Source organism: Pleuronectes platessa, chromosome 7, assembly GCF_947347685.1.
Source record: "Pleuronectes platessa chromosome 7, fPlePla1.1, whole genome shotgun sequence".
NCBI lineage: Eukaryota > Metazoa > Chordata > Actinopteri > Pleuronectiformes > Pleuronectidae > Pleuronectes > Pleuronectes platessa.
The window spans coordinates 245,877-268,426 of NC_070632.1; the positions used below are offsets into that span (position 1 = coordinate 245,877).

General features: G+C 46.0%; 2 protein-coding genes across 2 annotated transcripts; one reads left to right on the forward strand and one right to left on the reverse strand.

Annotated features, from left to right (window-relative positions):
* Positions 1-620: 620 nt before the first annotated feature.
* LOC128444895 (transcription initiation factor TFIID subunit 4) lies at positions 621-15,824 on the reverse strand. Its single transcript, XM_053427581.1, has 15 exons — positions 14,657-15,824; positions 14,130-14,296; positions 13,178-13,261; positions 12,596-12,769; positions 12,389-12,511; positions 12,211-12,300; positions 11,843-12,031; positions 5,044-5,119; positions 4,855-4,960; positions 4,499-4,668; positions 3,799-3,929; positions 3,603-3,728; positions 3,325-3,381; positions 2,806-2,925; positions 621-2,619 (listed from the first exon to the last, which is right to left on the reverse strand). The coding sequence occupies exons 1-15, from the start codon at positions 15,789-15,791 to the stop codon at positions 2,458-2,460; spliced, it is 2,910 nt and encodes a 969-aa protein (XP_053283556.1). The 5' UTR covers positions 15,792-15,824; the 3' UTR covers positions 621-2,457.
* An 842-nt stretch (positions 15,825-16,666) lies between these two features.
* lsm14aa (LSM14A mRNA processing body assembly factor a) lies at positions 16,667-22,240 on the forward strand. The gene is made up of 9 exons (XM_053427582.1): positions 16,667-16,953; positions 17,842-18,005; positions 18,082-18,241; positions 18,623-18,979; positions 19,524-19,706; positions 19,798-19,972; positions 20,161-20,199; positions 20,395-20,632; positions 20,713-22,240. The coding sequence occupies exons 1-9, from the start codon at positions 16,833-16,835 to the stop codon at positions 20,734-20,736; spliced, it is 1,461 nt and encodes a 486-aa protein (XP_053283557.1). The 5' UTR covers positions 16,667-16,832; the 3' UTR covers positions 20,737-22,240.
* The last annotated feature ends 310 nt before the right edge of the window (positions 22,241-22,550 follow it).

Here is a 22,550-nt window from a genome sequence, read left to right on the forward strand (position 1 = left end):
ACATGTTTCCACATGTTGTATAGTTTCATGTTAAGGAGCCTTGTCTCTGGAGGTGGAGACCAAACACAGAGGTTAAAGTTCGTGTCGGACCGGTCAGACGTTGGGCCTAATGTTCTAACTAAATGTAGAACTCCCTCCGACCGTGCGTCACACAAATGATGAAGGCCCGGCTGTCATGGAAAACATAAACACACCCTTTTACCAAAAGGAATAGTATATTAAAACTCAATTTATTTATACGATAATAGTAGAAGTGTGCATTTATATGAATGTGTATGAATGTGTTCTTGTACAGCTATCTTTGTCAGTACCAGCTTGAGCATACAACCTACGGAGTAATGACATTATGGCTGTTCCCCCAGCCCCCCCCCGGTCTAGGGTTAGAATCAGGTTGGATGGCTAGGGTTAGCGAATGCATGATGTCAATGAATGTCCCCGCTAAGATAACTGTACTGTTGGGTTAGGGTTAGACAGCATGACCCGGGCCATTTGACCTCTGACCTAGGTTTTTCATCTGCAGGCTGGTGATGTCACAGATCAGCTGTCACTCAAGTGTCTGATATTTCTCAGACGATTATTTAACGCGTTTTCATTTCCTTGATAAAAACATTGAGTCAAACTTCGTCTTAATTTTCTTTATTGAATTTTTTTTGCAAAGGTACAAATGACTGTAAAATTGCATTTCCTGAAATGCGTCAGGATCGAGTACAGAATGTAGGAAATATAAATACTCACAAAAAATGATCCTTCCAACAGACGTGTTAGTGTGTTGCCGTGACGACAGTGACGCACAGAACACACAGCTTCAGTTCCAACAATTCACGACAAAGAAACCAAAAGACATTAAAGCGTTAAAAACCTTCCACGGACACGCCCCCTTTAGAACTTTATTAACAAACTGCATCGTCAGCTACAGATTCGTTAGCAGTTCGCGGTTGAAGTGTCGCGTTGCTGCCGAGTGGCTTGAACGTCACATCGTGTCAACACACCACCAGCTCTGATTGGCTCATCACATGTCACATGATTCATCCAACGTCATCACGTGGTTAAAACAGAGACGAGATCAAAATCAAATCACACGTGACCCGAGAGGAAGAGGAGGAGGAAGAACGTCTGGAGTGAAGTTAGATGTTGTTCATCTTCCTGAACGTAGCCTGAGTCTGTTTCCTGTTTCCGGAACCCACTTCCTGCGACCAAACGGTCAATCATTTGACTTAAACAAGCAGTTCAACATTTTCGTTAACTTCCTGTTTCTTCGAGACACATTCATGTCCTAATATAAAGCTAGGGAGGAAATAGCTAGCTAAGCATAAAGTCTGAAAACAAGAATAAACAGCTAGCTTATCTTAGCACAGTGTGGAGCTGTGAGCAAACAGCTAGCTAACATAAAGACAAGAGACAGCTAGCTTAGCTTGGCATAAAGACTGGAGACAGTGTGAGAAACATTTGTTCTGCAGAGACATGAACAAGACGAAATAATGTTGAACTGCTGCCTTAAGGTCGAGTGTCCACACGAACATTAAAAGAACTGTTGGTACGACAGCATCTCACCACTGAGACCAGTGGACATGTGACCTACCATCTGAAAAGGTTAAAAACAAGCTAATTGATCAGCGCGGCGTTCAAACGACCGCCACACAGGATCTGAAACGTTGGAGGATTGAGATTAGATGTCGTCTCCGCATCGGCAGAGTCCACATGTTAATGTCCCAGGTGACGGAATCATGACATCACGGTGACGTCACATCGGGACCTGGTCATATGTTCAGATCCAGGTGTTTTCCTCCTGTTTCCAGGTGTGAAGAGGCTGCGTTCACTGAACCAGTTTGTACCAATCAGAGGAAAGAACCATCTTGGGGGAACGATCCCCCCAGGATACGTCAGCTGCCACTAACAGACCAGATGCACTGTGGGTAATGTAGGGACCAGGAAGTAGATGTGGCGACGAGGAATAAAAAACGTTAAAAAAAATCTGTCTAAAGACCTGATCACACCAGAACTGATCAAGTCTGTGTGGCATCATCCAATCAGAGCAGAGCTGCACCTCTTCAGTCTGATACCAGAGATTCACGATGTTCACATATCGAGCTGCAGCGTTTTCATTCAGCAGTTGCGTTCGGGTCACGTCCGTTAAAACCGCCGTCAGCCTCCGACTCGATTCAGAGACGAGATGAACCAGTGACTCCAGCTCTGGTTTGTTGATCTGCGTCCTCTGACCTCAGAACAGATCTTAATGAAGGCACGCGGGTTAGTTCAGATGTTCTGGTGTGACGCGGTCGTTACTTCGGCGAAATAACACGGAACTGAAATGTGAAACTAACGCCTGCCATTAAAAAAGAGACATGACCAGGAAGTAGAGTTCAGACGTACTGCAGCGCCTAAAGACGAGAGACACCTCAGAGGACACGAGGACACAGCGAGGAGCTGACGTGTGATCAGTCTGCGACCCCTAGGGACTCATTTCAGCAGCGCCTTGTAGAGCATCAGCGAGCGGGCCGTGCTGCGGTCCTGCTCCAGACAGAAGATGAAGTCCCTGAGGTTGACACGAGTGATCCGCTGACGGAGCTGCTGGCGGGAGGAGGGGGACGCAGAGGGGCCGGCGCCCGAGCCTGAGGCCACCTGAGGGCAGAGACGGGAGCGTTAGAGGTCGACCTCCAGAGATGCAGCCAATCAACACTCACCAACAAGTCACCTGACTGAGGCTCCGCCCACACTAACACACAGGTCACAGGACCATTCACATACACTCAGACTGACACATGAATAAAACCTAAGAACTGGGTCACGCGTCTGATGGCGTCTTACCTCGGGCGCCGCGGCTCCGCCCGGGGAGTCCAGCTTGCGTTTCTTGCGTGGCCCGATGGCGGCGAGGGCCGTGAGGTTCGCGTCTCGCTGTCGCATCTGGAACAACTCGTTCTGCTGCATCTGTAGAGGAGGTCAATTCAAATGTTCATAGAACTTCACAAGGGAACATCAGATCAGACATCAGAGGCCGACTCAGTGCTGCCCCTGGTGGTTGTGGGGATTTCAACTTGAATGATGTCCTCAGACTCCCCCCCCCCGGGTTAACCTTTAACCTCTGAGACACAACGCCGTTCGCAGCTCGTCATCTCGTCTGAACTCAGAGCTACAGCTTCCTAGGACCACAAACAGTCTACCCACAATGCCCTGCGTGACCTCCTCAGACCAGTCTGGACCACATCCTCTCCTGCCCGCAGCAGAGAGACGTATGGGTAATGACCCCTGACCTCTGCAGGCCTCAGGGGTCCCTGAGGTGTCTGGCTGTGGCCTTGGATCAGCTGACGATCATGTGACAGGACGTACCTCTTTGGCCTTCAGCTTCAGGCGAGCCTGTTCTGGATCCTCTTGTCTCGCACGACTCTGGACAGGGAATACAAAACGTCAGAGGTTATCCGCTGACCTTTGACCTGAAACACCAAGTTTGATAATATTCATCGTTTCACGTTAACTTCCTGCAGATGAATGATTTATTATTTTAACTTAAAACATGGGAAATTTATAAGAATGTTTTATTGCAACAGGAAACACAGAAAGAGCAGAGTTTCCAAATTCAGCTTGTGTGTATATGTGCGTGTGTGTACCTTTGCAGCCTTCAGCAGAATCTCTCTCTCCTGTTCATCTTTCCTTTGTTTCTCCATTCGCTCGAGTTGCTCGAAGAAGCGAATCTGCGAGCGAGCGTCTGACGACTGTTCGTGATGATCTTCATCCTGACGGAGGAAGACAACATGATTGACTGATTCTTTGTGTGTGTGTGTGTGTGTGTGTCTTCGTTCGTACCTTTCCTCCGTCTGTTCGATGCTGAGCGACGGCCGACACCTTCTCCAGCAGCGAGCGCAGTCTGGACTGAGTGGCGTGAGAGATGAAGTTCACCACCTCCAGCGGCACCTCGCTCACACCCAGCTTCTTTGCTAAAGACGAGAAATGGTTCTTTCATGAGCATGGAAGAAGACGACTTTTTAATTTAAATCTAGATTATTAAACAAACATCGGAACTTTCTTCTCCTTACATTTTGAAAACAGGCTTGTTGATTTGATTCTAACGGGGAGTATCAGTTTGTTCTAATCTGCATCATCGAGCGCCACCTTCAGGACAGAGCTCAAACTACATGGAAACTCAGATTCTGTGTTGTGTTTCCTCCAGAGCAGATCACACACAACGTAACACAACATAAAACACGAATCAAGAAGAGAGAGGCGAGGAGCATCAGTGACGAGGACAAACAACATGGAGGAAGAATCCAACAACACCGATAGACGACAACAAAACGTTCTTCACTTGAATTATTTAACTGAAGAAAACTCGTTTCATCCTGGACGATATTTCCTGCTCCTGCTCTAAGTTGATGTTTTTTTATTTGATTTGAAGTCAGAGTGGTTTGACTGAAACAGTCTGAACTACATTAATGTGAGTTTTGAGTCTTTGTGTTCTTCTACTGGAGCACAGAGCGCGTCCTTCTGGAGGACTGTGGGACGTTACCCGTGTCCAGGATGCGGCGGTGCAGCAGCCCCGGAGGCAGGAAGGCTTCGTCTTTACACGAGCGGATCTTCGTGCCCACCAGCTCCGAGCTGGTGGCCAGGATCCGGGCGTTCTCCTCGTTAAGGTTGACGCCGGCCATGGACGCCACGTCGTTGATGTCATCGTCATCTCTTTGGAAGACAGACGTTCACAACACAACACAAATTAGAATGAGAAATGAAACCTATGATTCAGAATTAACATCAGTATGATACAATAATTCAGAGGACTAATGTTCTAGGTCATGTATTGATCATTTATTGATCTCTGATCTATAAAGGGATTTCAGTACATTCTTCAGAAAGGTCATAAGTCACCTGAACGTCCCGCCCCCTGGGTCGCTTAGTTTCTTCTGATTGGCTTGAGACGCCAGGTTAACCAGACTCCTGCCGACGATGGTGGGAGATCCTCTGATGAGCGTCGCTGAAGGAGACAAGACGTCTTCATCAGTGGAACAAGCTGTGAGGACACGTCATCGCTGCCACCTAGTGGTGTGGAGGACTCACCTTGAGGTCTGAGGGTCTGACTGATGACGACCGGCGACCGGGACTGGACCGTCTGGACTCCGGCTCTGCCCACGGCCTGCAGAACGTCGAGAACATCAGAACCAACGTCACAGAAACCTGTTCTAAGTTCCACCTGTTCTCTAACATCTTTCTAAACGTTCCACTTGTTCTCTAACATCTTTCTAAACGTTCCACTTGTTCTCTAACGTCTTTCTAAACGTTCTACCTGTTCGTTAACATCTTTCTAAACGTTCCACTTGTTCTATAAAGTCTTTCTTAACGGTCCCTGTTCTCTAACATCTTTCTAAATGTTCCACTTGTTTTCTAACATCTTTCTTAATGTTCCACTTGTTCTATAAAGTCTTTCTTAACGGTCCCTGTTCTCTAACATCTTTCTAAATGTTCCACTTGTTCTCTAACATCTTTCTTAATGTTCCACTTGTTCTATAAAGTCTTTCTTAACGGTCCCTGTTCTCTAACATCTTTCTAAATGTTCCACTTGTTCTCTAACATCTTTCTTAATGTTCCACTTGTTCTATAAAGTCTTTCTTAACGGTCCCTGTTCTCTAACATCTTTCTAAATGTTCCACTTGTTCTCTAACATCTTTCTTAATGTTCCACTTGTTCTATAAAGTCTTTCTTAACGGTCCCTGTTCTCTAACATCTTTCTAAATGTTCCACTTGTTTTCTAACATCTTTCTTAATGTTCCACTTGTTCTATAAAGTCTTTCTTAACGGTCCCTGTTCTCTAACATCTTTCTAAACGTTCCACTTGTTCTCTAACATCTTTCTAAACGTTCCACTTGTTTTCTAACATCTTTCTAAACGTTCTACTTTGTTCTCTAACATCTTTCTAAACGTTCCACCTGTTTTCTAACATCTTTCAAAACGTTCCACCTGTTCTCTAACGTCTTTCTTAATGTTCCACTTGTTCTCTAACATCTTTCTAAACGTTCCACTTGTTCTCTAACATCTTTCTAAACATTCTACTTTGTTCTCTAACATCTTTCTAAACGTTCCACCTGTTTTCTAACATCTTTCTAAACGTTCAACTTGTTCTCTAACGTCTTTCTAAACGTTCCACCTGTTTTCTAACATCTTTCTAAACGTTCCACCTGTTTTCTAACATCTTTCTAAACGTTCCACCTGTTTTCTAACATCTTTCAAAACGTTCCACCTGTTCTCTAACGTCTTTCTTAATGTTCCACTTGTTTTCTAACATCTTTCTAAACGTTCCACCTGTTCTCTAACGTCTTTCTAAACGTTCCACCTGTTCTCTAACGTCTTTCTAAACGTTCCACCTGTTCTCTAACGTCTTTCTAAACATTCTACTTTGTTCTCTAACATCTTTCTAAACGTTCCACCTGTTCTCTAACGTCTTTCTTAATGTTCCACTTGTTCTATAGCATCTTTCTAAATGTTCCACTTGTTTTCTAACATCTTTCTAAACGTTCTACTTTGTTCTCTAACATCTTTCTAAACGTTCCACCTGTTTTCTAACATCTTTCTAAACGTTCCACTTGTTCTCTAATGTATTTCTAAACGTTCCACTTGTTCTCTAACATCTTTCTAAACATTCTACTTTGTTCTCTAACATCTTTCTAAACGTTCCACCTGTTTTCTAACATCTTTCTAAACGTTCCACTTGTTTTCTAACGTCTTTCTAAACGTTCCACCTGTTCTCTAACGTCTTTCTAAACGTTCCACTTGTTCTCTAACGTCTTTCTAAAGTTCCACCTGTTCTCTAAAGTCTTTCTAAACGTTCCACCTGTTTTCTAACATCTTTCTAAACGTTCCACCTGTTTTCTAACATCTTTCAAAACGTTCCACCTGTTCTCTAACGTCTTTCTTAATGTTCCACTTGTTCTCTAACGTCTTTCTAAACGTTCCACCTGTTCTCTAACGTCTTTCTTAATGTTCCACTTGTTTTCTAACATCTTTCTAAACGTTCCACCTGTTCTCTAACGTCTTTCTAAACATTCTACTTTGTTCTCTAACATCTTTCTAAACGTTCCACCTGTTCTCTAACGTCTTTCTTAATGTTCCACTTGTTCTCTAACATCTTTCTAAACGTTCCACCTGTTTTCTAACATCTTTCTAAACGTTCCACTTGTTCTCTAATGTATTTCTAAACGTTCCACTTGTTCTCTAACATCTTTCTAAACATTCTACTTTGTTCTCTAACATCTTTCTAAACGTTCCACCTGTTTTCTAACATCTTTCTAAACGTTCCACTTGTTTTCTAACATCTTTCTAAACGTTCTACTTTGTTCTCTAACATCTTTCTAAACGTTCCACCTGTTTTCTAACATCTTTCTAAACGTTCCACTTGTTCTCTAATGTATTTCTAAACGTTCCACTTGTTCTCTAACATCTTTCTAAACATTCTACTTTGTTCTCTAACATCTTTCTAAACGTTCCACTTGTTCTCTAACGTCTTTCTAAACGTTCCACCTGTTTTCTAACATCTTTCTAAACGTTCCACCTGTTTTCTAACATCTTTCAAAACGTTCCACCTGTTCTCTAACGTCTTTCTTAATGTTCCACTTGTTTTCTAACATCTTTCTAAACGTTCCACCTGTTCTCTAACGTCTTTCTAAACATTCTACTTTGTTCTCTAACATCTTTCTAAACGTTCCACCTGTTCTCTAACGTCTTTCTTAATGTTCCACTTGTTCTATAGCATCTTTCTAAACGTTCCACTTGTTTTCTAACATCTTTCTAAACGTTCTACTTTGTTCTCTAACATCTTTCTAAACGTTCCACTTGTTTTCTAACATCTTTCTAAACGTTCCACTTGTTCTCTAACATCTTTCTAAACGTTCTACTTTGTTCTCTAACATCTTTCTAAACGTTCCACTTGTTCTCTAACATCTTTCTAAACATTCTACTTTGTTCTCTAACATCTTTCTAAACGTTCCACCTGTTTTCTAACATCTTTCTAAACGTTCCACTTGTTTTCTAACGTCTTTCTAAACGTTCCACCTGTTCTCTAACGTCTTTCTAAATTTTCCACTTGTTCTCTAACGTCTTTCTAAAGTTCCACCTGTTCTCTAAAGTCTTTCTAAACGTTCCACCTGTTTTCTAACATCTTTCTAAACGTTCCACCTGTTCTCTAACGTCTTTCTTAATGTTCCACTTGTTCTCTAACGTCTTTCTAAACGTTCCACCTGTTCTCTAACGTCTTTCTTAATGTTCCACTTGTTTTCTAACATCTTTCTAAACGTTCCACCTGTTCTCTAACGTCTTTCTAAACATTCTACTTTGTTCTCTAACATCTTTCTAAACGTTCCACTTGTTCTCTAACATCTTTCTAAACGTTCCACTTGTTCTCTAACGTCTTTCTTAATGTTCCACTTGTTCTATAGCATCTTTCTAAACGTTCCACTTGTTTTCTAACATCTTTCTAAACGTTCTACTTTGTTCTCTAACATCTTTCTAAACGTTCCACCTGTTTTCTAACATCTTTCAAAACGTTCCACCTGTTCTCTAACGTCTTTCTTAATGTTCCACTTGTTCTCTAACATCTTTCTAAACGTTCCACTTGTTCTCTAACATCTTTCTAAACATTCTACTTTGTTCTCTAACATCTTTCTAAACGTTCCACCTGTTTTCTAACATCTTTCTAAACGTTCAACTTGTTCTCTAACGTCTTTCTAAACGTTCCACCTGTTTTCTAACATCTTTCTAAACGTTCCACCTGTTTTCTAACATCTTTCTAAACGTTCCACCTGTTTTCTAACATCTTTCAAAACGTTCCACCTGTTCTCTAACGTCTTTCTTAATGTTCCACTTGTTTTCTAACATCTTTCTAAACGTTCCACCTGTTCTCTAACGTCTTTCTAAACGTTCCACCTGTTCTCTAACGTCTTTCTAAACGTTCCACCTGTTCTCTAACGTCTTTCTAAACATTCTACTTTGTTCTCTAACATCTTTCTAAACGTTCCACCTGTTCTCTAACGTCTTTCTTAATGTTCCACTTGTTCTATAGCATCTTTCTAAATGTTCCACTTGTTTTCTAACATCTTTCTAAACGTTCTACTTTGTTCTCTAACATCTTTCTAAACGTTCCACCTGTTTTCTAACATCTTTCTAAACGTTCCACTTGTTCTCTAATGTATTTCTAAACGTTCCACTTGTTCTCTAACATCTTTCTAAACATTCTACTTTGTTCTCTAACATCTTTCTAAACGTTCCACCTGTTTTCTAACATCTTTCTAAACGTTCCACTTGTTTTCTAACGTCTTTCTAAACGTTCCACCTGTTCTCTAACGTCTTTCTAAACGTTCCACTTGTTCTCTAACGTCTTTCTAAAGTTCCACCTGTTCTCTAAAGTCTTTCTAAACGTTCCACCTGTTTTCTAACATCTTTCTAAACGTTCCACCTGTTTTCTAACATCTTTCAAAACGTTCCACCTGTTCTCTAACGTCTTTCTTAATGTTCCACTTGTTCTCTAACGTCTTTCTAAACGTTCCACCTGTTCTCTAACGTCTTTCTTAATGTTCCACTTGTTTTCTAACATCTTTCTAAACGTTCCACCTGTTCTCTAACGTCTTTCTAAACATTCTACTTTGTTCTCTAACATCTTTCTAAACGTTCCACCTGTTCTCTAACGTCTTTCTTAATGTTCCACTTGTTCTCTAACATCTTTCTAAACGTTCCACCTGTTTTCTAACATCTTTCTAAACGTTCCACTTGTTCTCTAATGTATTTCTAAACGTTCCACTTGTTCTCTAACATCTTTCTAAACATTCTACTTTGTTCTCTAACATCTTTCTAAACGTTCCACCTGTTTTCTAACATCTTTCTAAACGTTCCACTTGTTTTCTAACATCTTTCTAAACGTTCTACTTTGTTCTCTAACATCTTTCTAAACGTTCCACCTGTTTTCTAACATCTTTCTAAACGTTCCACTTGTTCTCTAATGTATTTCTAAACGTTCCACTTGTTCTCTAACATCTTTCTAAACATTCTACTTTGTTCTCTAACATCTTTCTAAACGTTCCACTTGTTCTCTAACGTCTTTCTAAACGTTCCACCTGTTTTCTAACATCTTTCTAAACGTTCCACCTGTTTTCTAACATCTTTCAAAACGTTCCACCTGTTCTCTAACGTCTTTCTTAATGTTCCACTTGTTTTCTAACATCTTTCTAAACGTTCCACCTGTTCTCTAACGTCTTTCTAAACATTCTACTTTGTTCTCTAACATCTTTCTAAACGTTCCACCTGTTCTCTAACGTCTTTCTTAATGTTCCACTTGTTCTATAGCATCTTTCTAAACGTTCCACTTGTTTTCTAACATCTTTCTAAACGTTCTACTTTGTTCTCTAACATCTTTCTAAACGTTCCACTTGTTTTCTAACATCTTTCTAAACGTTCCACTTGTTCTCTAACATCTTTCTAAACGTTCTACTTTGTTCTCTAACATCTTTCTAAACGTTCCACTTGTTCTCTAACATCTTTCTAAACATTCTACTTTGTTCTCTAACATCTTTCTAAACGTTCCACCTGTTTTCTAACATCTTTCTAAACGTTCCACTTGTTTTCTAACGTCTTTCTAAACGTTCCACCTGTTCTCTAACGTCTTTCTAAATTTTCCACTTGTTCTCTAACGTCTTTCTAAAGTTCCACCTGTTCTCTAAAGTCTTTCTAAACGTTCCACCTGTTTTCTAACATCTTTCTAAACGTTCCACCTGTTCTCTAACGTCTTTCTTAATGTTCCACTTGTTCTCTAACGTCTTTCTAAACGTTCCACCTGTTCTCTAACGTCTTTCTTAATGTTCCACTTGTTTTCTAACATCTTTCTAAACGTTCCACCTGTTCTCTAACGTCTTTCTAAACATTCTACTTTGTTCTCTAACATCTTTCTAAACGTTCCACTTGTTCTCTAACATCTTTCTAAACGTTCCACTTGTTCTCTAACGTCTTTCTTAATGTTCCACTTGTTCTATAGCATCTTTCTAAACGTTCCACTTGTTTTCTAACATCTTTCTAAACGTTCTACTTTGTTCTCTAACATCTTTCTAAACGTTCCACCTGTTTTCTAACATCTTTCTAAACGTTCCACTTGTTCTCTAATGTATTTCTAAACGTTCCACTTGTTCTCTAACATCTTTCTAAACATTCTACTTTGTTCTCTAACATCTTTCTAAACGTTCCACCTGTTTTCTAACATCTTTCTAAACGTTCCACTTGTTTTCTAACGTCTTTCTAAACGTTCCACCTGTTTTCTAACGTCTTTCTAAACGTTCCACCTGTTCTCTAACGTCTTTCTAAACGTTCCACTTGTTCTCTAACGTCTTTCTAAAGTTCCACCTGTTCTCTAAAGTTTTTCTAAACGTTCCACTTGTTCTCAAACATCTTTCTAAACGTTCCACTTGTTCTCTAACGTCTTTCTAAACGTTCCACCTGTTTTCTAACGTCTTTCTAAACGTTCCACTTGTTCTCTAAGGTCTTTCTAAACGTTCCACTTGTTCTCTAACGTCTTTCTAAAGTTCCACCTGTTCTCTAAAGTCTTTCTAAACGTTCCACCTGTTCTCTAACATCTTTCTAAACATTCTACTTTGTTCTCTAACATCTTTCTAAACATTCTACTTTGTTCTCTAACATCTTTCTAAACGTTCCACTTGTTCTCTAACATCTTTCTAAACGTTCCACTTGTTCTCTAACAAACTCAAAACTAGATATTTATAGATTATTATATCATCATTAATTATCCCCACATGAAGAGAAGCAGAGCGTCGCTCTGTCTCTCAGGTAAGTTCTGCTCTTTGCTCAGCACCCGAGCGCCTCATCGTACCAGAGCGGTTGCGTTAGTGAGCGGCGTGTTCAGTTTGATGGTGCTGCTCGCCGGACTGACGGGCAGCCGGGGCCTGATGGCGGTGGTGCTGATGGAGCCGGGGGCGGCCGGGGGGGGGGTGGAGGTGCTGGGGACACTCAGAGACTGCTGGCTGCTGAGCAGAGACTGACGCAGGGCAGGGAGACTTTTCTGTGGACACACAACACAACAGCCTGACAACACTGTGACATCATACAAACTGGAGAGGAAGCAGTTGTGTTTACAAAGTGAGTTTGTTATGAGCAATGTGAATGTTCCTGGATTGTGAGGTCGCGAAGTGATGATGATGTCATGTTGGGAGGAAGATGTTGTGATGATGATGATGGTACCTTGAGGAAGGGAATGAGGTAGGGCTGAGGGGAGGACTTCAGCTCGGCCTGCAGCCGAGTGGTGAACTCCTCCGGCTCGATCTTAGCATCCTAGAGAGAGAGAAACAGAGAAGTCACGTTTGACTGGAATCAGACCAGTTCAGCCACTGACAGTGAGGCGTGGTGCGGTGAGTCTCACGAGCAGGTCCTGCACCAGGGCCTTCACATTCTTGGAGGTATCTGGGGAGGGAGAATTGTGGGACGCCAGCTTGATGAGTGTGGCCAGGAAGTTCTTGCATTTCTTCACGTTCTCCTGCATCTCCTGTCGAGTCGAACACGGGGACCACAAGTTAAAACACGGCTCAGCTAATAGAGCACGAAAGGTTCTGAGTGAACTCCACCTGACCTGCGACACCACGGTGACTCTGGTGGGGGGCGTGGCAGCAGGGGTCGTGGGGGTCAGGGGGGCGGCAGGTTTGGCTGCGGACGTCCCCCCGGCTGTTATCACCGTTGGAGCCTTCTGAGGTGTGGTCATCTTCACAGACACCGCTGCACCGCCAGGGGCCACGGTGATGGCCTTCTGGGAAACAACGGCTCCGTCAAGCACACAGGCCAGAATCACCACATCGACACATGAACGTGTCCTGGCATTGACTTTGTATGTAATCTCGACACGAGAGACATGTGTGGTGCGTTCGGTGTCAACGCAACATATTTATATACATATTTGATATAACTTAAATATGTATTGTGTTTATTATTCACTATTAGTTCAATTACGATTAATGAAGGTGTATCTTTTGCACCCCCCCATCTCGATCTGACCCAGTCATAAACTCAAGAGGGAATCAAACAAACACAAAGTAGACTTCAAGTTCTGAACTTGTCCGAGTAACTTCGGCTGAGTGTGGATGTTTGTGTCAACAAACCAGAGGAGCCTGATGTGAACACACTCACTGGCTCTCCAGCTGATTGGACAGGACCTCACCTGCACAGTGGTGGTGGAGGGAGACTGAACCATCCTGGCTGGAGCGGGGGAGGCCAGGCGGACGGTGTGGGATGTGACAGGAGCCTGCAGACGACACGGAGGGAGAAACACACCACGTCACAGATCCTGCAGTTGAACAGCTTCACACTTTAACCATCAAGTGACCTGCTGATGATTTCCCTCATCGACTGCTTCATGGTTTGGTTTATATTATTTAATCTACACAAGTGATGATGAGCATCTCTTTTGTTCGATTAACAAAATGGGACTGACAATCCAATTGAATGTTAATTGTTTCTTAATAAATCACATCATCTAACAGCACTTAACAGAAGAGACCTGACCAATCAGAGGCTGCGGTCAGACATGCACTGAAGTCTGCACATGAGAACAAATATCAGAGTGAGTCCATGTGAGGAACCAGCAGGACAATGTGTGGAAGCTTCCCAGAGAGCGAGTGGACGTGTTGATGAGGTTTCTAACACGTGACGTGAAGCTGAAGAACAAACATCTCAGGATGAAGAAGAGGAGCCGGACACGTAGAAGAGGAAGACGTCCACTTGGAAACACAAGCAGATTCCAGATCTTCTGGTGATGAGGGCCGACTCCGGTGTGGAGGAGCTGTAAACAACAACACTGATCTTTCCACAGCAGAGTTTATACGTCATGTCCCGCCTCCTGCTGCTCTACAGGCTCCGCCCCTGCTGCTCTACAGGCTCCGCCCCTCACCTGGAAGCTCCCACATGCTGCTGTTGTTGTGATATGTAAATTCACATGTGGACCTTCACACTGACCCTGAATCTGCTGCTTCACAGGACAAACACAACTCTTCAGCATCATCAGGGCTGAACTCGTCTGAACTTCAGCGTTAATTCATACTAATTATTAACATCATAAAGAATGAATCAGACCAGCAGCCACTGAACTCAGAACCTGTGCAGCTTCTGATAACGGTCAGTACCGGACGTACCCGGATGGTGGCCCCAGCCGTGGGTGTGGCAGGTCTCTGGTTCAGGTTGGCCACCGTCTGGGCCTGTTGGGTCTTGGCCTGAGCTTGAGCCAGGACCTGCTGAGGGACCATGACCAGCTGACCCGTCTCCGTCCGCACCAGAACCATACCTGAGAGAGGAGGAGACACGGGTCAGAAACCCAGCTGATGTTCTTTATCATCACCCCCCCGTCGTCAGTGATGGTGGACGTTCACTTCACACTGGATATGAACTGGAGCTCTGATGAAACTAACTCTCTGCGAGCCGTTGCTTCTGATTCGCTGATCATTGATTTGTGTATAAAATGTACGTTTCACTCATCATACGACCGGACCTCGGATCAATAACAGGTTCTGATCAATTCTCTGACAATGGATCGATTGATTGGTTCCCCTCCTTGAGGAGTGAGGAGGAAGCTCGGGGTCGACAGGAAGTGACCCCGAGCTTCTGTCTCCACAGTGACCCTCAGGTGGAGGTGCGGCTCTCTCACCTGCAGGCATGGTGAAGCCGGGGGGCAGCTGGATGGTGGTCTGCTGCTGGGGCCGGACAGCCAGAGGGAGCTGAGGGGCAGCTGCCCGGGTCGAGCTCGCCACCATAGCGGGTCTCTGCTGCTGGAGGGAGGTGGCCACCAAGGGGCCGCCCGGAGGCCTCACCACAGCCACCGCGGGCTGAGCCAGCCCGTTCATGGCAGGCTTGACCCCTGTCAGGGTGATGGCAGCCGGACTGGACACGGTCTGGGTGATGGGGGACTGGACTGCAGAGGCGGTGCTGGTCAGGATGACGGTGTTTCCGGACACAGGCTGACTGGGCACCAGCATCTTGGTGTGCATCGTGCTGTGGTTCATCACCTGAGGGCTGGAGGCTGGGGGGGCGCCCTGGGTCACCACCTTAGGGTCCAACCCGTTCTGGGTGACGGTGGCCGCGGGGCCGGGCTGTCTCTGCAGGACCACGGTGGGAGCCGGTCCCGGGAAAGTGGGCTGAGAAGTCATGGGGTTGATGACCGCGGACCCCCCGGCACTGACAGCACTGATCACGGTGCTGCCTCCGGCCGGTGGCGCGACCGCGGGCGAGTTCACCAACTTTGCGGCTCCGCCGTTTCCGTTTAAACTGAGCAGAGCGGGAGATCCGCTCCGGGACCCGTCCGCCACCGGGCCGGCAGAGGGGCTGGGAGCCGCGCTCGGAGCCACAGCCGCCCGGGAGAAGCTAGCAGCGGCGGCGGGCGGAGTAAGCAAAGTTACGGGTCCCGGTCCGGGGAAAGCAGTCGGGGGAGCAGCTCCAACAGTTTGTAGCCCGGCTCCGGTGGTGATCGCGGCCCCGGGAGCGACGGAGGAGGTAGAGGCGGAGAGGCTCGGAGCGGACAGCGGCGGCTTGGCGCCGGGCTCCTGGGTTAACCCCGCTTTCGGATGCCCTTGTTGCGGCTCAGCAGACCCCACTTGGTCGAGCACTTTCCCTGAGAACTGAGCCGCGGCCGCCGGCGCTGCCTCCCGGGTCCCGTCGGAAAGCGAAGGGGCGGGAGTCTTCCTGTCGCCCAGCTGCGACTCGAGCGAACCCACCAGGTCGCTAACGGCTTTTTCATCCACCTCCGTGAAGAGCATGTCCTCCAGTGGGTCGGAGGCTCCCGCCATCTTTGATGTCGCTCCGTTGTGCAAATCGTATCTTCGAAGCTGCGCATGCGCCGAGGATCTGGCTGCTTTTGCAGCATAGAACCAGATCATATAGATACATGCATACACACACACACACACACACACACACACACACACGCACACACACACACACACACACACACACACACACACACACACACACACACACATACACACACACACACACACACACACACACACACACACATTTGATGCGGATGATGAAGTATGTCGACCGTAATGTTTTTCCAGATCAGTCCTAATAAGATAAACCTATTAAAACCTGTGATCAGTCCAGTTTGCTTTGACCTCTCCCTCCTCCCCCCGTTAATCACAACAGGGGTGGGGGTCTCCTCCTGTGTCAGAACTCCACGTGCTCCTTGGTTTTCTGATGTTTGTGTGTGCTCTGTGGTCTCGTACCGAGTTTATCAACAGTTTTCTATTGTTGTCTCTTCTGTAAATGTGATCTAAGGTTATTTCTGATGAGTCTAGACTTCCTCTCACATCATTGCAAACATGATAAACTAATATACTTAAAAGCACCAGTGCAAATATGTAATATAGTTAATAAGAAGTAAAGTCCTTCATTCAAACGAACATTATAAGAAAACAATACTTTATTTATGAATCTGAATGAATGTGTGAGCTGCAGACATCACCACATGATCATGGGTATCTCAGTTACTCTCTCTTACAGGGGAACGGTAATCAGTTACTTTCCATCACAGTTACAACGGTACCTAGTTACTTCGTGGCCAGTGTATACGCGGCCTGTGTTTTTCTTCTGTCCTGCACACATCTAGGTGACGGCGCAGCGTAATCTCGCGAGAGTGTGAGTTCGCGTTAGCCCCCGCGCTCACAAGCCTCTGATGGAGGAGGTGGCCATGTTGTAGCGACGGATAGAGAATCTGAGCGGGATCACTATCCGAGACGTCCGGCTCTGAACCGGCCCTGTGAACCGCACCATCCTCCGGGACCGTCCGTGCTGCTCCCCGTCACTGCCGGGCTACAGACGACACCATGAGCGGCGGGACGCCGTACCTGGGCAGCAAGATCAGCCTGATCTCGAAGGCCGCGATCCGCTATGAGGGGATCCTGTACACCATCGACACCGAGAACTCCACCGTGGCTCTGGCTAAAGGTGACGCTGCTCCCGGCGCCCAGCCCCGGGCCCAGCCCCGGGCCCAGCGGGGTGTACAGTTCGACCGCGGTTCAGAATGAAAGGCTCAAAGAGAACCCGCTCCAAGCGGGGGAAGTTGATTTGTCCACAGGTTTGATTCAAAACACGTTAGCCAGGAGGCTAGGCTTAGCCTGCTAACGAGAGCTAACATGCTAACAGCCGAAGCGGCACCGTGCGATGCGTCAGTCCGACTCCCGGCAGCGTCACGTCGCCCGACAGGGAGAGCGATGGAGCGGGTCGCTGAGGGGGGGCAGCCGCCTGGGAGAGGCGCAGTTCGGCCCAGTTTAACCCTCCTTTAATCACCTGGGGGCGGATTAACTCCGATCTGTGTCTGCTACATGAGTCAGCTAACGTTAGCATGGAGGCTAGCTGTAGAGGGTTATAATGTTTCTGTCACCTGCTGCTCTGCATCCTGACGTGACGTCACTCATCTGTTCGTGACGGCAGAGCAGCAGCTAGTGACGTAATGAGCAGCCATGTGTTTAAACACGTGTTTACTGTAGTGACCAGTGGAAGCCAGAGTTCTCACTGGTTTGTGAACCAGTCGGTGCAGCAGGTTCATTCCTCTGCTGGGATCTTACACTTCCATTAAAACGTTCCAGCTCGTGCACGTCACTGACGCTGGTTTCTCACTTTCTCACGAACACACTTGAAGATTTAATATTATCCATAGAAAACAATAAGGAGATTAATGGAGAACCGTTTGCAGTTTAATCACCAATAACAAAGTTCCCATTAATATGTGTTTGATTCAGAATTCAATAATATGATCTGAGTGCTTGGCTCAGTGAAGTGCTGTGTTGCTGATGTGTGCCTGGAGGTTTAGACTGACTGTCTGTTGCTTGTCAGTTCGTTCCTTCGGGACAGAGGACCGGCCCACAGACAGACCCATCCCTCCTCGAGACGACACCTTCGAGTACATCATCTTCAGAGGCAGCGACATCAAGGACCTGACTGTGTGCGAGCCGCCCAAACAAACCAGTTCCCTCCCACAGGACCCGGCCATCGTCCAGGTTCGTCTTCACCACACACACGTGTCCTCCTCGTCTCTGTGTTTGTAGTTGATTGTCTTGTGTCCCTCTGTCTCAGTCGTCCCTGGGCTCCAGCTCCTCGTCCTCTGCTTCCGCCGCCCCGACCCCGTTCCAAGCAGCTGGTTCCTATGGACTCTTCAATCGGGCCCCAGCTCCTACCTACAACCAGTTCAGCACCAGCCCCCTGGTTTCCCCTCAGTTTGGACCTGTTGGTGTCGGTAGGAACACGACTTTTGATCAATGTGTGTGTTTGTATTATTTTAACTGTGGGGAGAGCATGACATCCAAAGGTTCAGGTCTGTGAACGGGGGGGGGGGGGGGGGGGGGGGTACAACCTGCACGCCTGTGGCCCTCGGGCTGCGTTCACACCTGTAGCCTGGTTCATCAAGTATTCAACGTTTTCCACTGGGAGTCCTGCAAAAGAAGACTCGTTAAAAACGCCACATGTTGTAAACAAAGATGGATGACATAACATGTAGGTTCGACCCAACGGCCCAATGGATTTAGTGGAGAACCAATCGGCTCGTGTGTAAACGCAGCCTGAGCTCCAGCTCGCTGTAGTTTAATGAGATGTAAACTAACACACATCTGTTGTCCAGGCCGCAACAGCCCCACCCTGGACCCTTTGAGGAAGAGCCCCACCTTAGAGCAGGTGATCCAGGCTGCTCCGTCGGCCCCGAGCGCCTCCACCATCGCTCCGGCTCCTGGCCTGGGACGCAGGAGCCCCCCCCACCCTCGCACGACTCCCCTCACCGCCGGGCAGATCGGTCAGAAGGTCCAGCACCAGGATGGCGTCGACCCAAGGAGGCATGAGACGGTCAGAGGAGGCCGCGGCAGCCAGGGCTGGTCTGCGCCCAGAACCATCTCCGCCTCTCACATCGCTGCTGTAGATAGGGCGCCCCCTGCAGGCCTGACCCACTCTGCAGGCCTGACCCACTCTGCCTTTAGCCACTCAGGTGAGACGTCTGTGCTGCTGCTCCACTTTCACCTCCTAAGACTCTCCTCCTAAGTTAATTTGAACAAACACACAAACTTCACACTTTGAGATTTATTGTTCAGACAAAACACAACTAAGAATAAAATAGATAAAGGATCACAAAAAGAATTAAACATATTTATATAAATGTCAGTTTTCACCTAAAAAACTAAAGATGTTAAATCTTTTAGTTGTTTTTTTACTAACTTCATTTCAGTTGTCATGAACGAGGCTCAGATGAAACTCTAAAGTTTGATCCTGTGAACAGAAGAGCGTCTCCTGTGTTTATAACACAGAGTTCCAGAGGTCTGAAGAGACGCCAGGAGACGTGGACACAGCGTCTGGTGCTGCCGCTCACTTGTCTCTGTTTCTCTGCTGAACCTGATTGACCCGAGTCCAGGATCTAAGTCTCTCTACAGTCGAGCTTCACTGTGTCTGCCATCGTTTTACGGCGTCATGTGATTGTTTTGTTGTGCGCTTCCTCTTCAAACTTCTTTCTTTTGACGGATGTCACCTTTCTTCAGCACCTGCCGGAGCACCGGCTGCCCGCCGCGGGCGAGGAGGCGGGCACCGTGGCAGAGGGCGCTTCAATGTTCGCCGGGACGGACCCATGAAGTTTGAGAAAGACTTTGACTTTGAGAGCGCCAACGCCCAGTTCAACAAGGAGGAGATCGACCGAGAGTTCCAGAGCAAACTGAAGCTGAAAGGTACATATCACATTTTGGTTCCAAATCTGGTTCGACAGCGGACGGCTGCGTTCTCTCAGTCGATTAAGAGACCAAGTGTATTCACTCTCAGATGAGAAGACGGAGAAGCCAGAGAAGACGGTGAACGGCGAGGACAAAGGCGAATCCGGCGTGGAGACTCAGAACAACGAGGTCAACGCTGATGAGGAGGGCGAGACGCTCGGGCCCAACTGCTACTACGACAAGTCCAAGTCCTTCTTCGACAACATCTCGTGTGACGACAGCAGGTACGAGTGTGTGCACGCTGGTGTGTGTGCACGCTGGTGTGTGTGCACGCTGGTGTGTGTGCACGCTGGTGTGTGTGCACGCTGGTGTGTGTGCACGCTGGTGTGTGTGCACGCTGGTGTGTGTGCACGCTGGTGTGTGAACGGTCTTCAGCACTGAACCCACTCAACAATGTTTCTTCTTTCTGCAGGAAAGCAAACGACAAGACTGGAGGCTCCGTGTTCCCACGGTGAGTGTTGGTCTTGTCATGTGACTCAATTTTGGCCAGGTAATTAGTTAGAAATGAATCCTTCAAAATAAAGTGTTTCCAACTGTTTGTTCTTGACATAAGAGTGAATTCAACAAAAGTTAAACACAAACCGTGTCCTCTCTCTGTCTCTCTTCTGTCTCTCTGTCTCTGTCTCTCTTCTCTCTCCCCCTGCAGGGAGCGGAGGCAGACCTGGGCGGAGGAGAGGCGAATGAATGCTGAAACGTTTGGTATCCCTCTGCGTCGCGGTCGCGGAGGTTACCGTGGACGAGGCGGGATGGGTTTCCGTGGGGGGCGGGGGCGTCCTGTGAGCCGAGGGTCCTTCGGGCCCCCACAGGGGGGCGGCGGCGGCTTCAGGGGAGGATACAGAGGAAACCAGGCGGGCCGGGAGTTCGCCGACCTGTCAGCATACAGGGTAAAGAATCTGTTCCAGTGGCTGAAGCACAGACGTGTTTTAAAATCAGTTTGTAAAGTGTGTTTTCTTTTCTCCTGCAGAAGGAAAACAAAGTGTCTGCGTAGTCTCTGTGGACGAAGCTTCTGCTCTGAGGTGGAACACTTGAAGATTGTCTACTACTTGTATATTTGTCACCAGCACTGGGGTCGACTGCTCCAAAGCAACTTAACTCCGAATCTCTCAAAGGTGGAAACGGCTACGATGCAGTTTATCACCGAAACCATCGATTCACAAACTCAAGATTCGTTCAAAAATGTCCTGAAATAATAATATTCACGTTTCCGATGATGGTTTTGTTTTGGATACATTTTCTGCCCCTGAACCTGTATTTGATCATTTGTGGTCCAGTGTGGTCACATGACTTCCTGTGACTCTCACGTATGTAGCTTTATTCTGTGAGTCAAGCACCAGGTCTCGGCTCTCGGACGTGTTTTTCTACCGTGTTCTTCGCGTCTCTTCGCCGCAGTGCTCGTGACTTTCGCCTGAAATCTTTTCCGCCTTCACCTGCGTCTTCTTGTTCCGTCGATCATAAGAAGTTGACTTCTCTGTTTGACGCCACTGACGAGCTGAAAGTTAAATAATCTGTAATTTTCACAGTCGGTCGATCGTCAATAAACAAGAGGTTCACATGTGAAGCTGTAAATTGATTCGCTCCAGTTCTCCTTTCACGTTGCTGCTGCGTCAAGGAATGAAATCTGTGTTTACACTGATCCCATCAGTGAAATACCAAATGATTGATCACCAGGAAATAACTTTCAAGCTAAAACAGTGAAAAATCCTCTTATCACAAGATTTCCTATTTTTCTGTTACAAAATGAAATATTCTGTGGTTTGTGAATTTTTTACAGATTAAATGATGTTTTGATTCATTGAAACATAATCAACAAAGAATATTGATTAATATACATTATTTCTTTTTAATTCTGCATTTAATGTGTCATAAAGCAGACAAACGTGTATTCATATTTAAAGTCAAGTCACTTCACACAAATGTACAACAGACAATGTGTTTTTCTACTTTTTCTAGATCTAAAGTAAGAAAATAACAGAACTGTCCCAAAAAGAGTGGAAGTTGTGTTTTGGATTTCTTGTTCCAGCTGAAAAAACCTTCATGCTTGTTATCGATGTATTTTTCTTTCTGACACATTGAATGTAGAAATATATGAAGACAGACTAACACTTCCCCATTAAACCATTGGCATCTCTGTAACCATAGAACGGTCTGGTCTGCGGCGTGATGTCACGGCGAGTGTAGCAAAAGTTTCTGAACAACATTCATGATTTTCATTTCTGAGTAAACGAAGGATGAACGGAGATGGACACGAGGTCATGGTAACTGACTCCTCCCACACAACAGGATTAAAACATGTACGTTGTTCTTTAAAGACAAATATTGTTTAAAATGTATAATGTTCTTTTGTTTTATTGTTCCTGTGAAAAGTAAATTTACCTTTAATGACGTCACCGCTCAGGAAACAGCTGGGGACTTTTATTCTGATATGTTGAGGTGGAGTTGAATCTGTTTCCTGTCGCAGAAGTTTCTCCTTCACATTAAAGCTCTTAAAAAGACATGTGTGGTTCAGTATCATCAAGTGAAGCAGCTGCAGTCTGTGGGACTGGGAGCACTTTACTGGTCAGGTTGGTTCTGTTGGGCTCCAGCAGCTGACAGAGGTTCATCCTCTGAGGAGAGTCCAGATCTTTCAGAAGAGCTCAGAGGATCTTGTGGGTCTCTGAAGACCCTGGTCCTCCTCAGAGACTCGATCCACACCAGATCCTCTAGTATAGTGGTTCTCAACTGGTCTACCATCACCCCTTAATGACAAGCCGAGACCCAAATCCAAGGAAATTTTCCAGTTCTCAAATTTAATGAATAAAAGGA

What these genes read in the sequence shown, in the direction of transcription:
- LOC128444895 (XM_053427581.1), bottom strand. Translation starts at nt 15,791, where the DNA reads ATGGCGGGAGCCTCCGACCCACTGGAGGACATGCTCTTCACGGAGGTG. An exon ending in TTCTGCTGAAGGCTGCAAAG is followed by an intron (nt 3,382 to 3,602) that starts GTACACACACGC and finishes TTCCCTGTCCAG; the next exon opens with AGTCGTGCGAGACAAGAGGA. An exon ending in TGAAGCTGAAGGCCAAAGAG is followed by an intron (nt 2,926 to 3,324) that starts GTACGTCCTGTC and finishes CCTCCTCTACAG; the next exon opens with ATGCAGCAGAACGAGTTGTT.
- lsm14aa (XM_053427582.1), top strand. Translation starts at nt 16,833, where the DNA reads ATGAGCGGCGGGACGCCGTACCTGGGCAGCAAGATCAGCCTGATCTCG. An exon ending in GAGCAAACTGAAGCTGAAAG is followed by an intron (nt 19,707 to 19,797) that starts GTACATATCACA and finishes ATTCACTCTCAG; the next exon opens with ATGAGAAGACGGAGAAGCCA. An exon ending in CCGACCTGTCAGCATACAGG is followed by an intron (nt 20,633 to 20,712) that starts GTAAAGAATCTG and finishes TTTCTCCTGCAG; the next exon opens with AAGGAAAACAAAGTGTCTGC.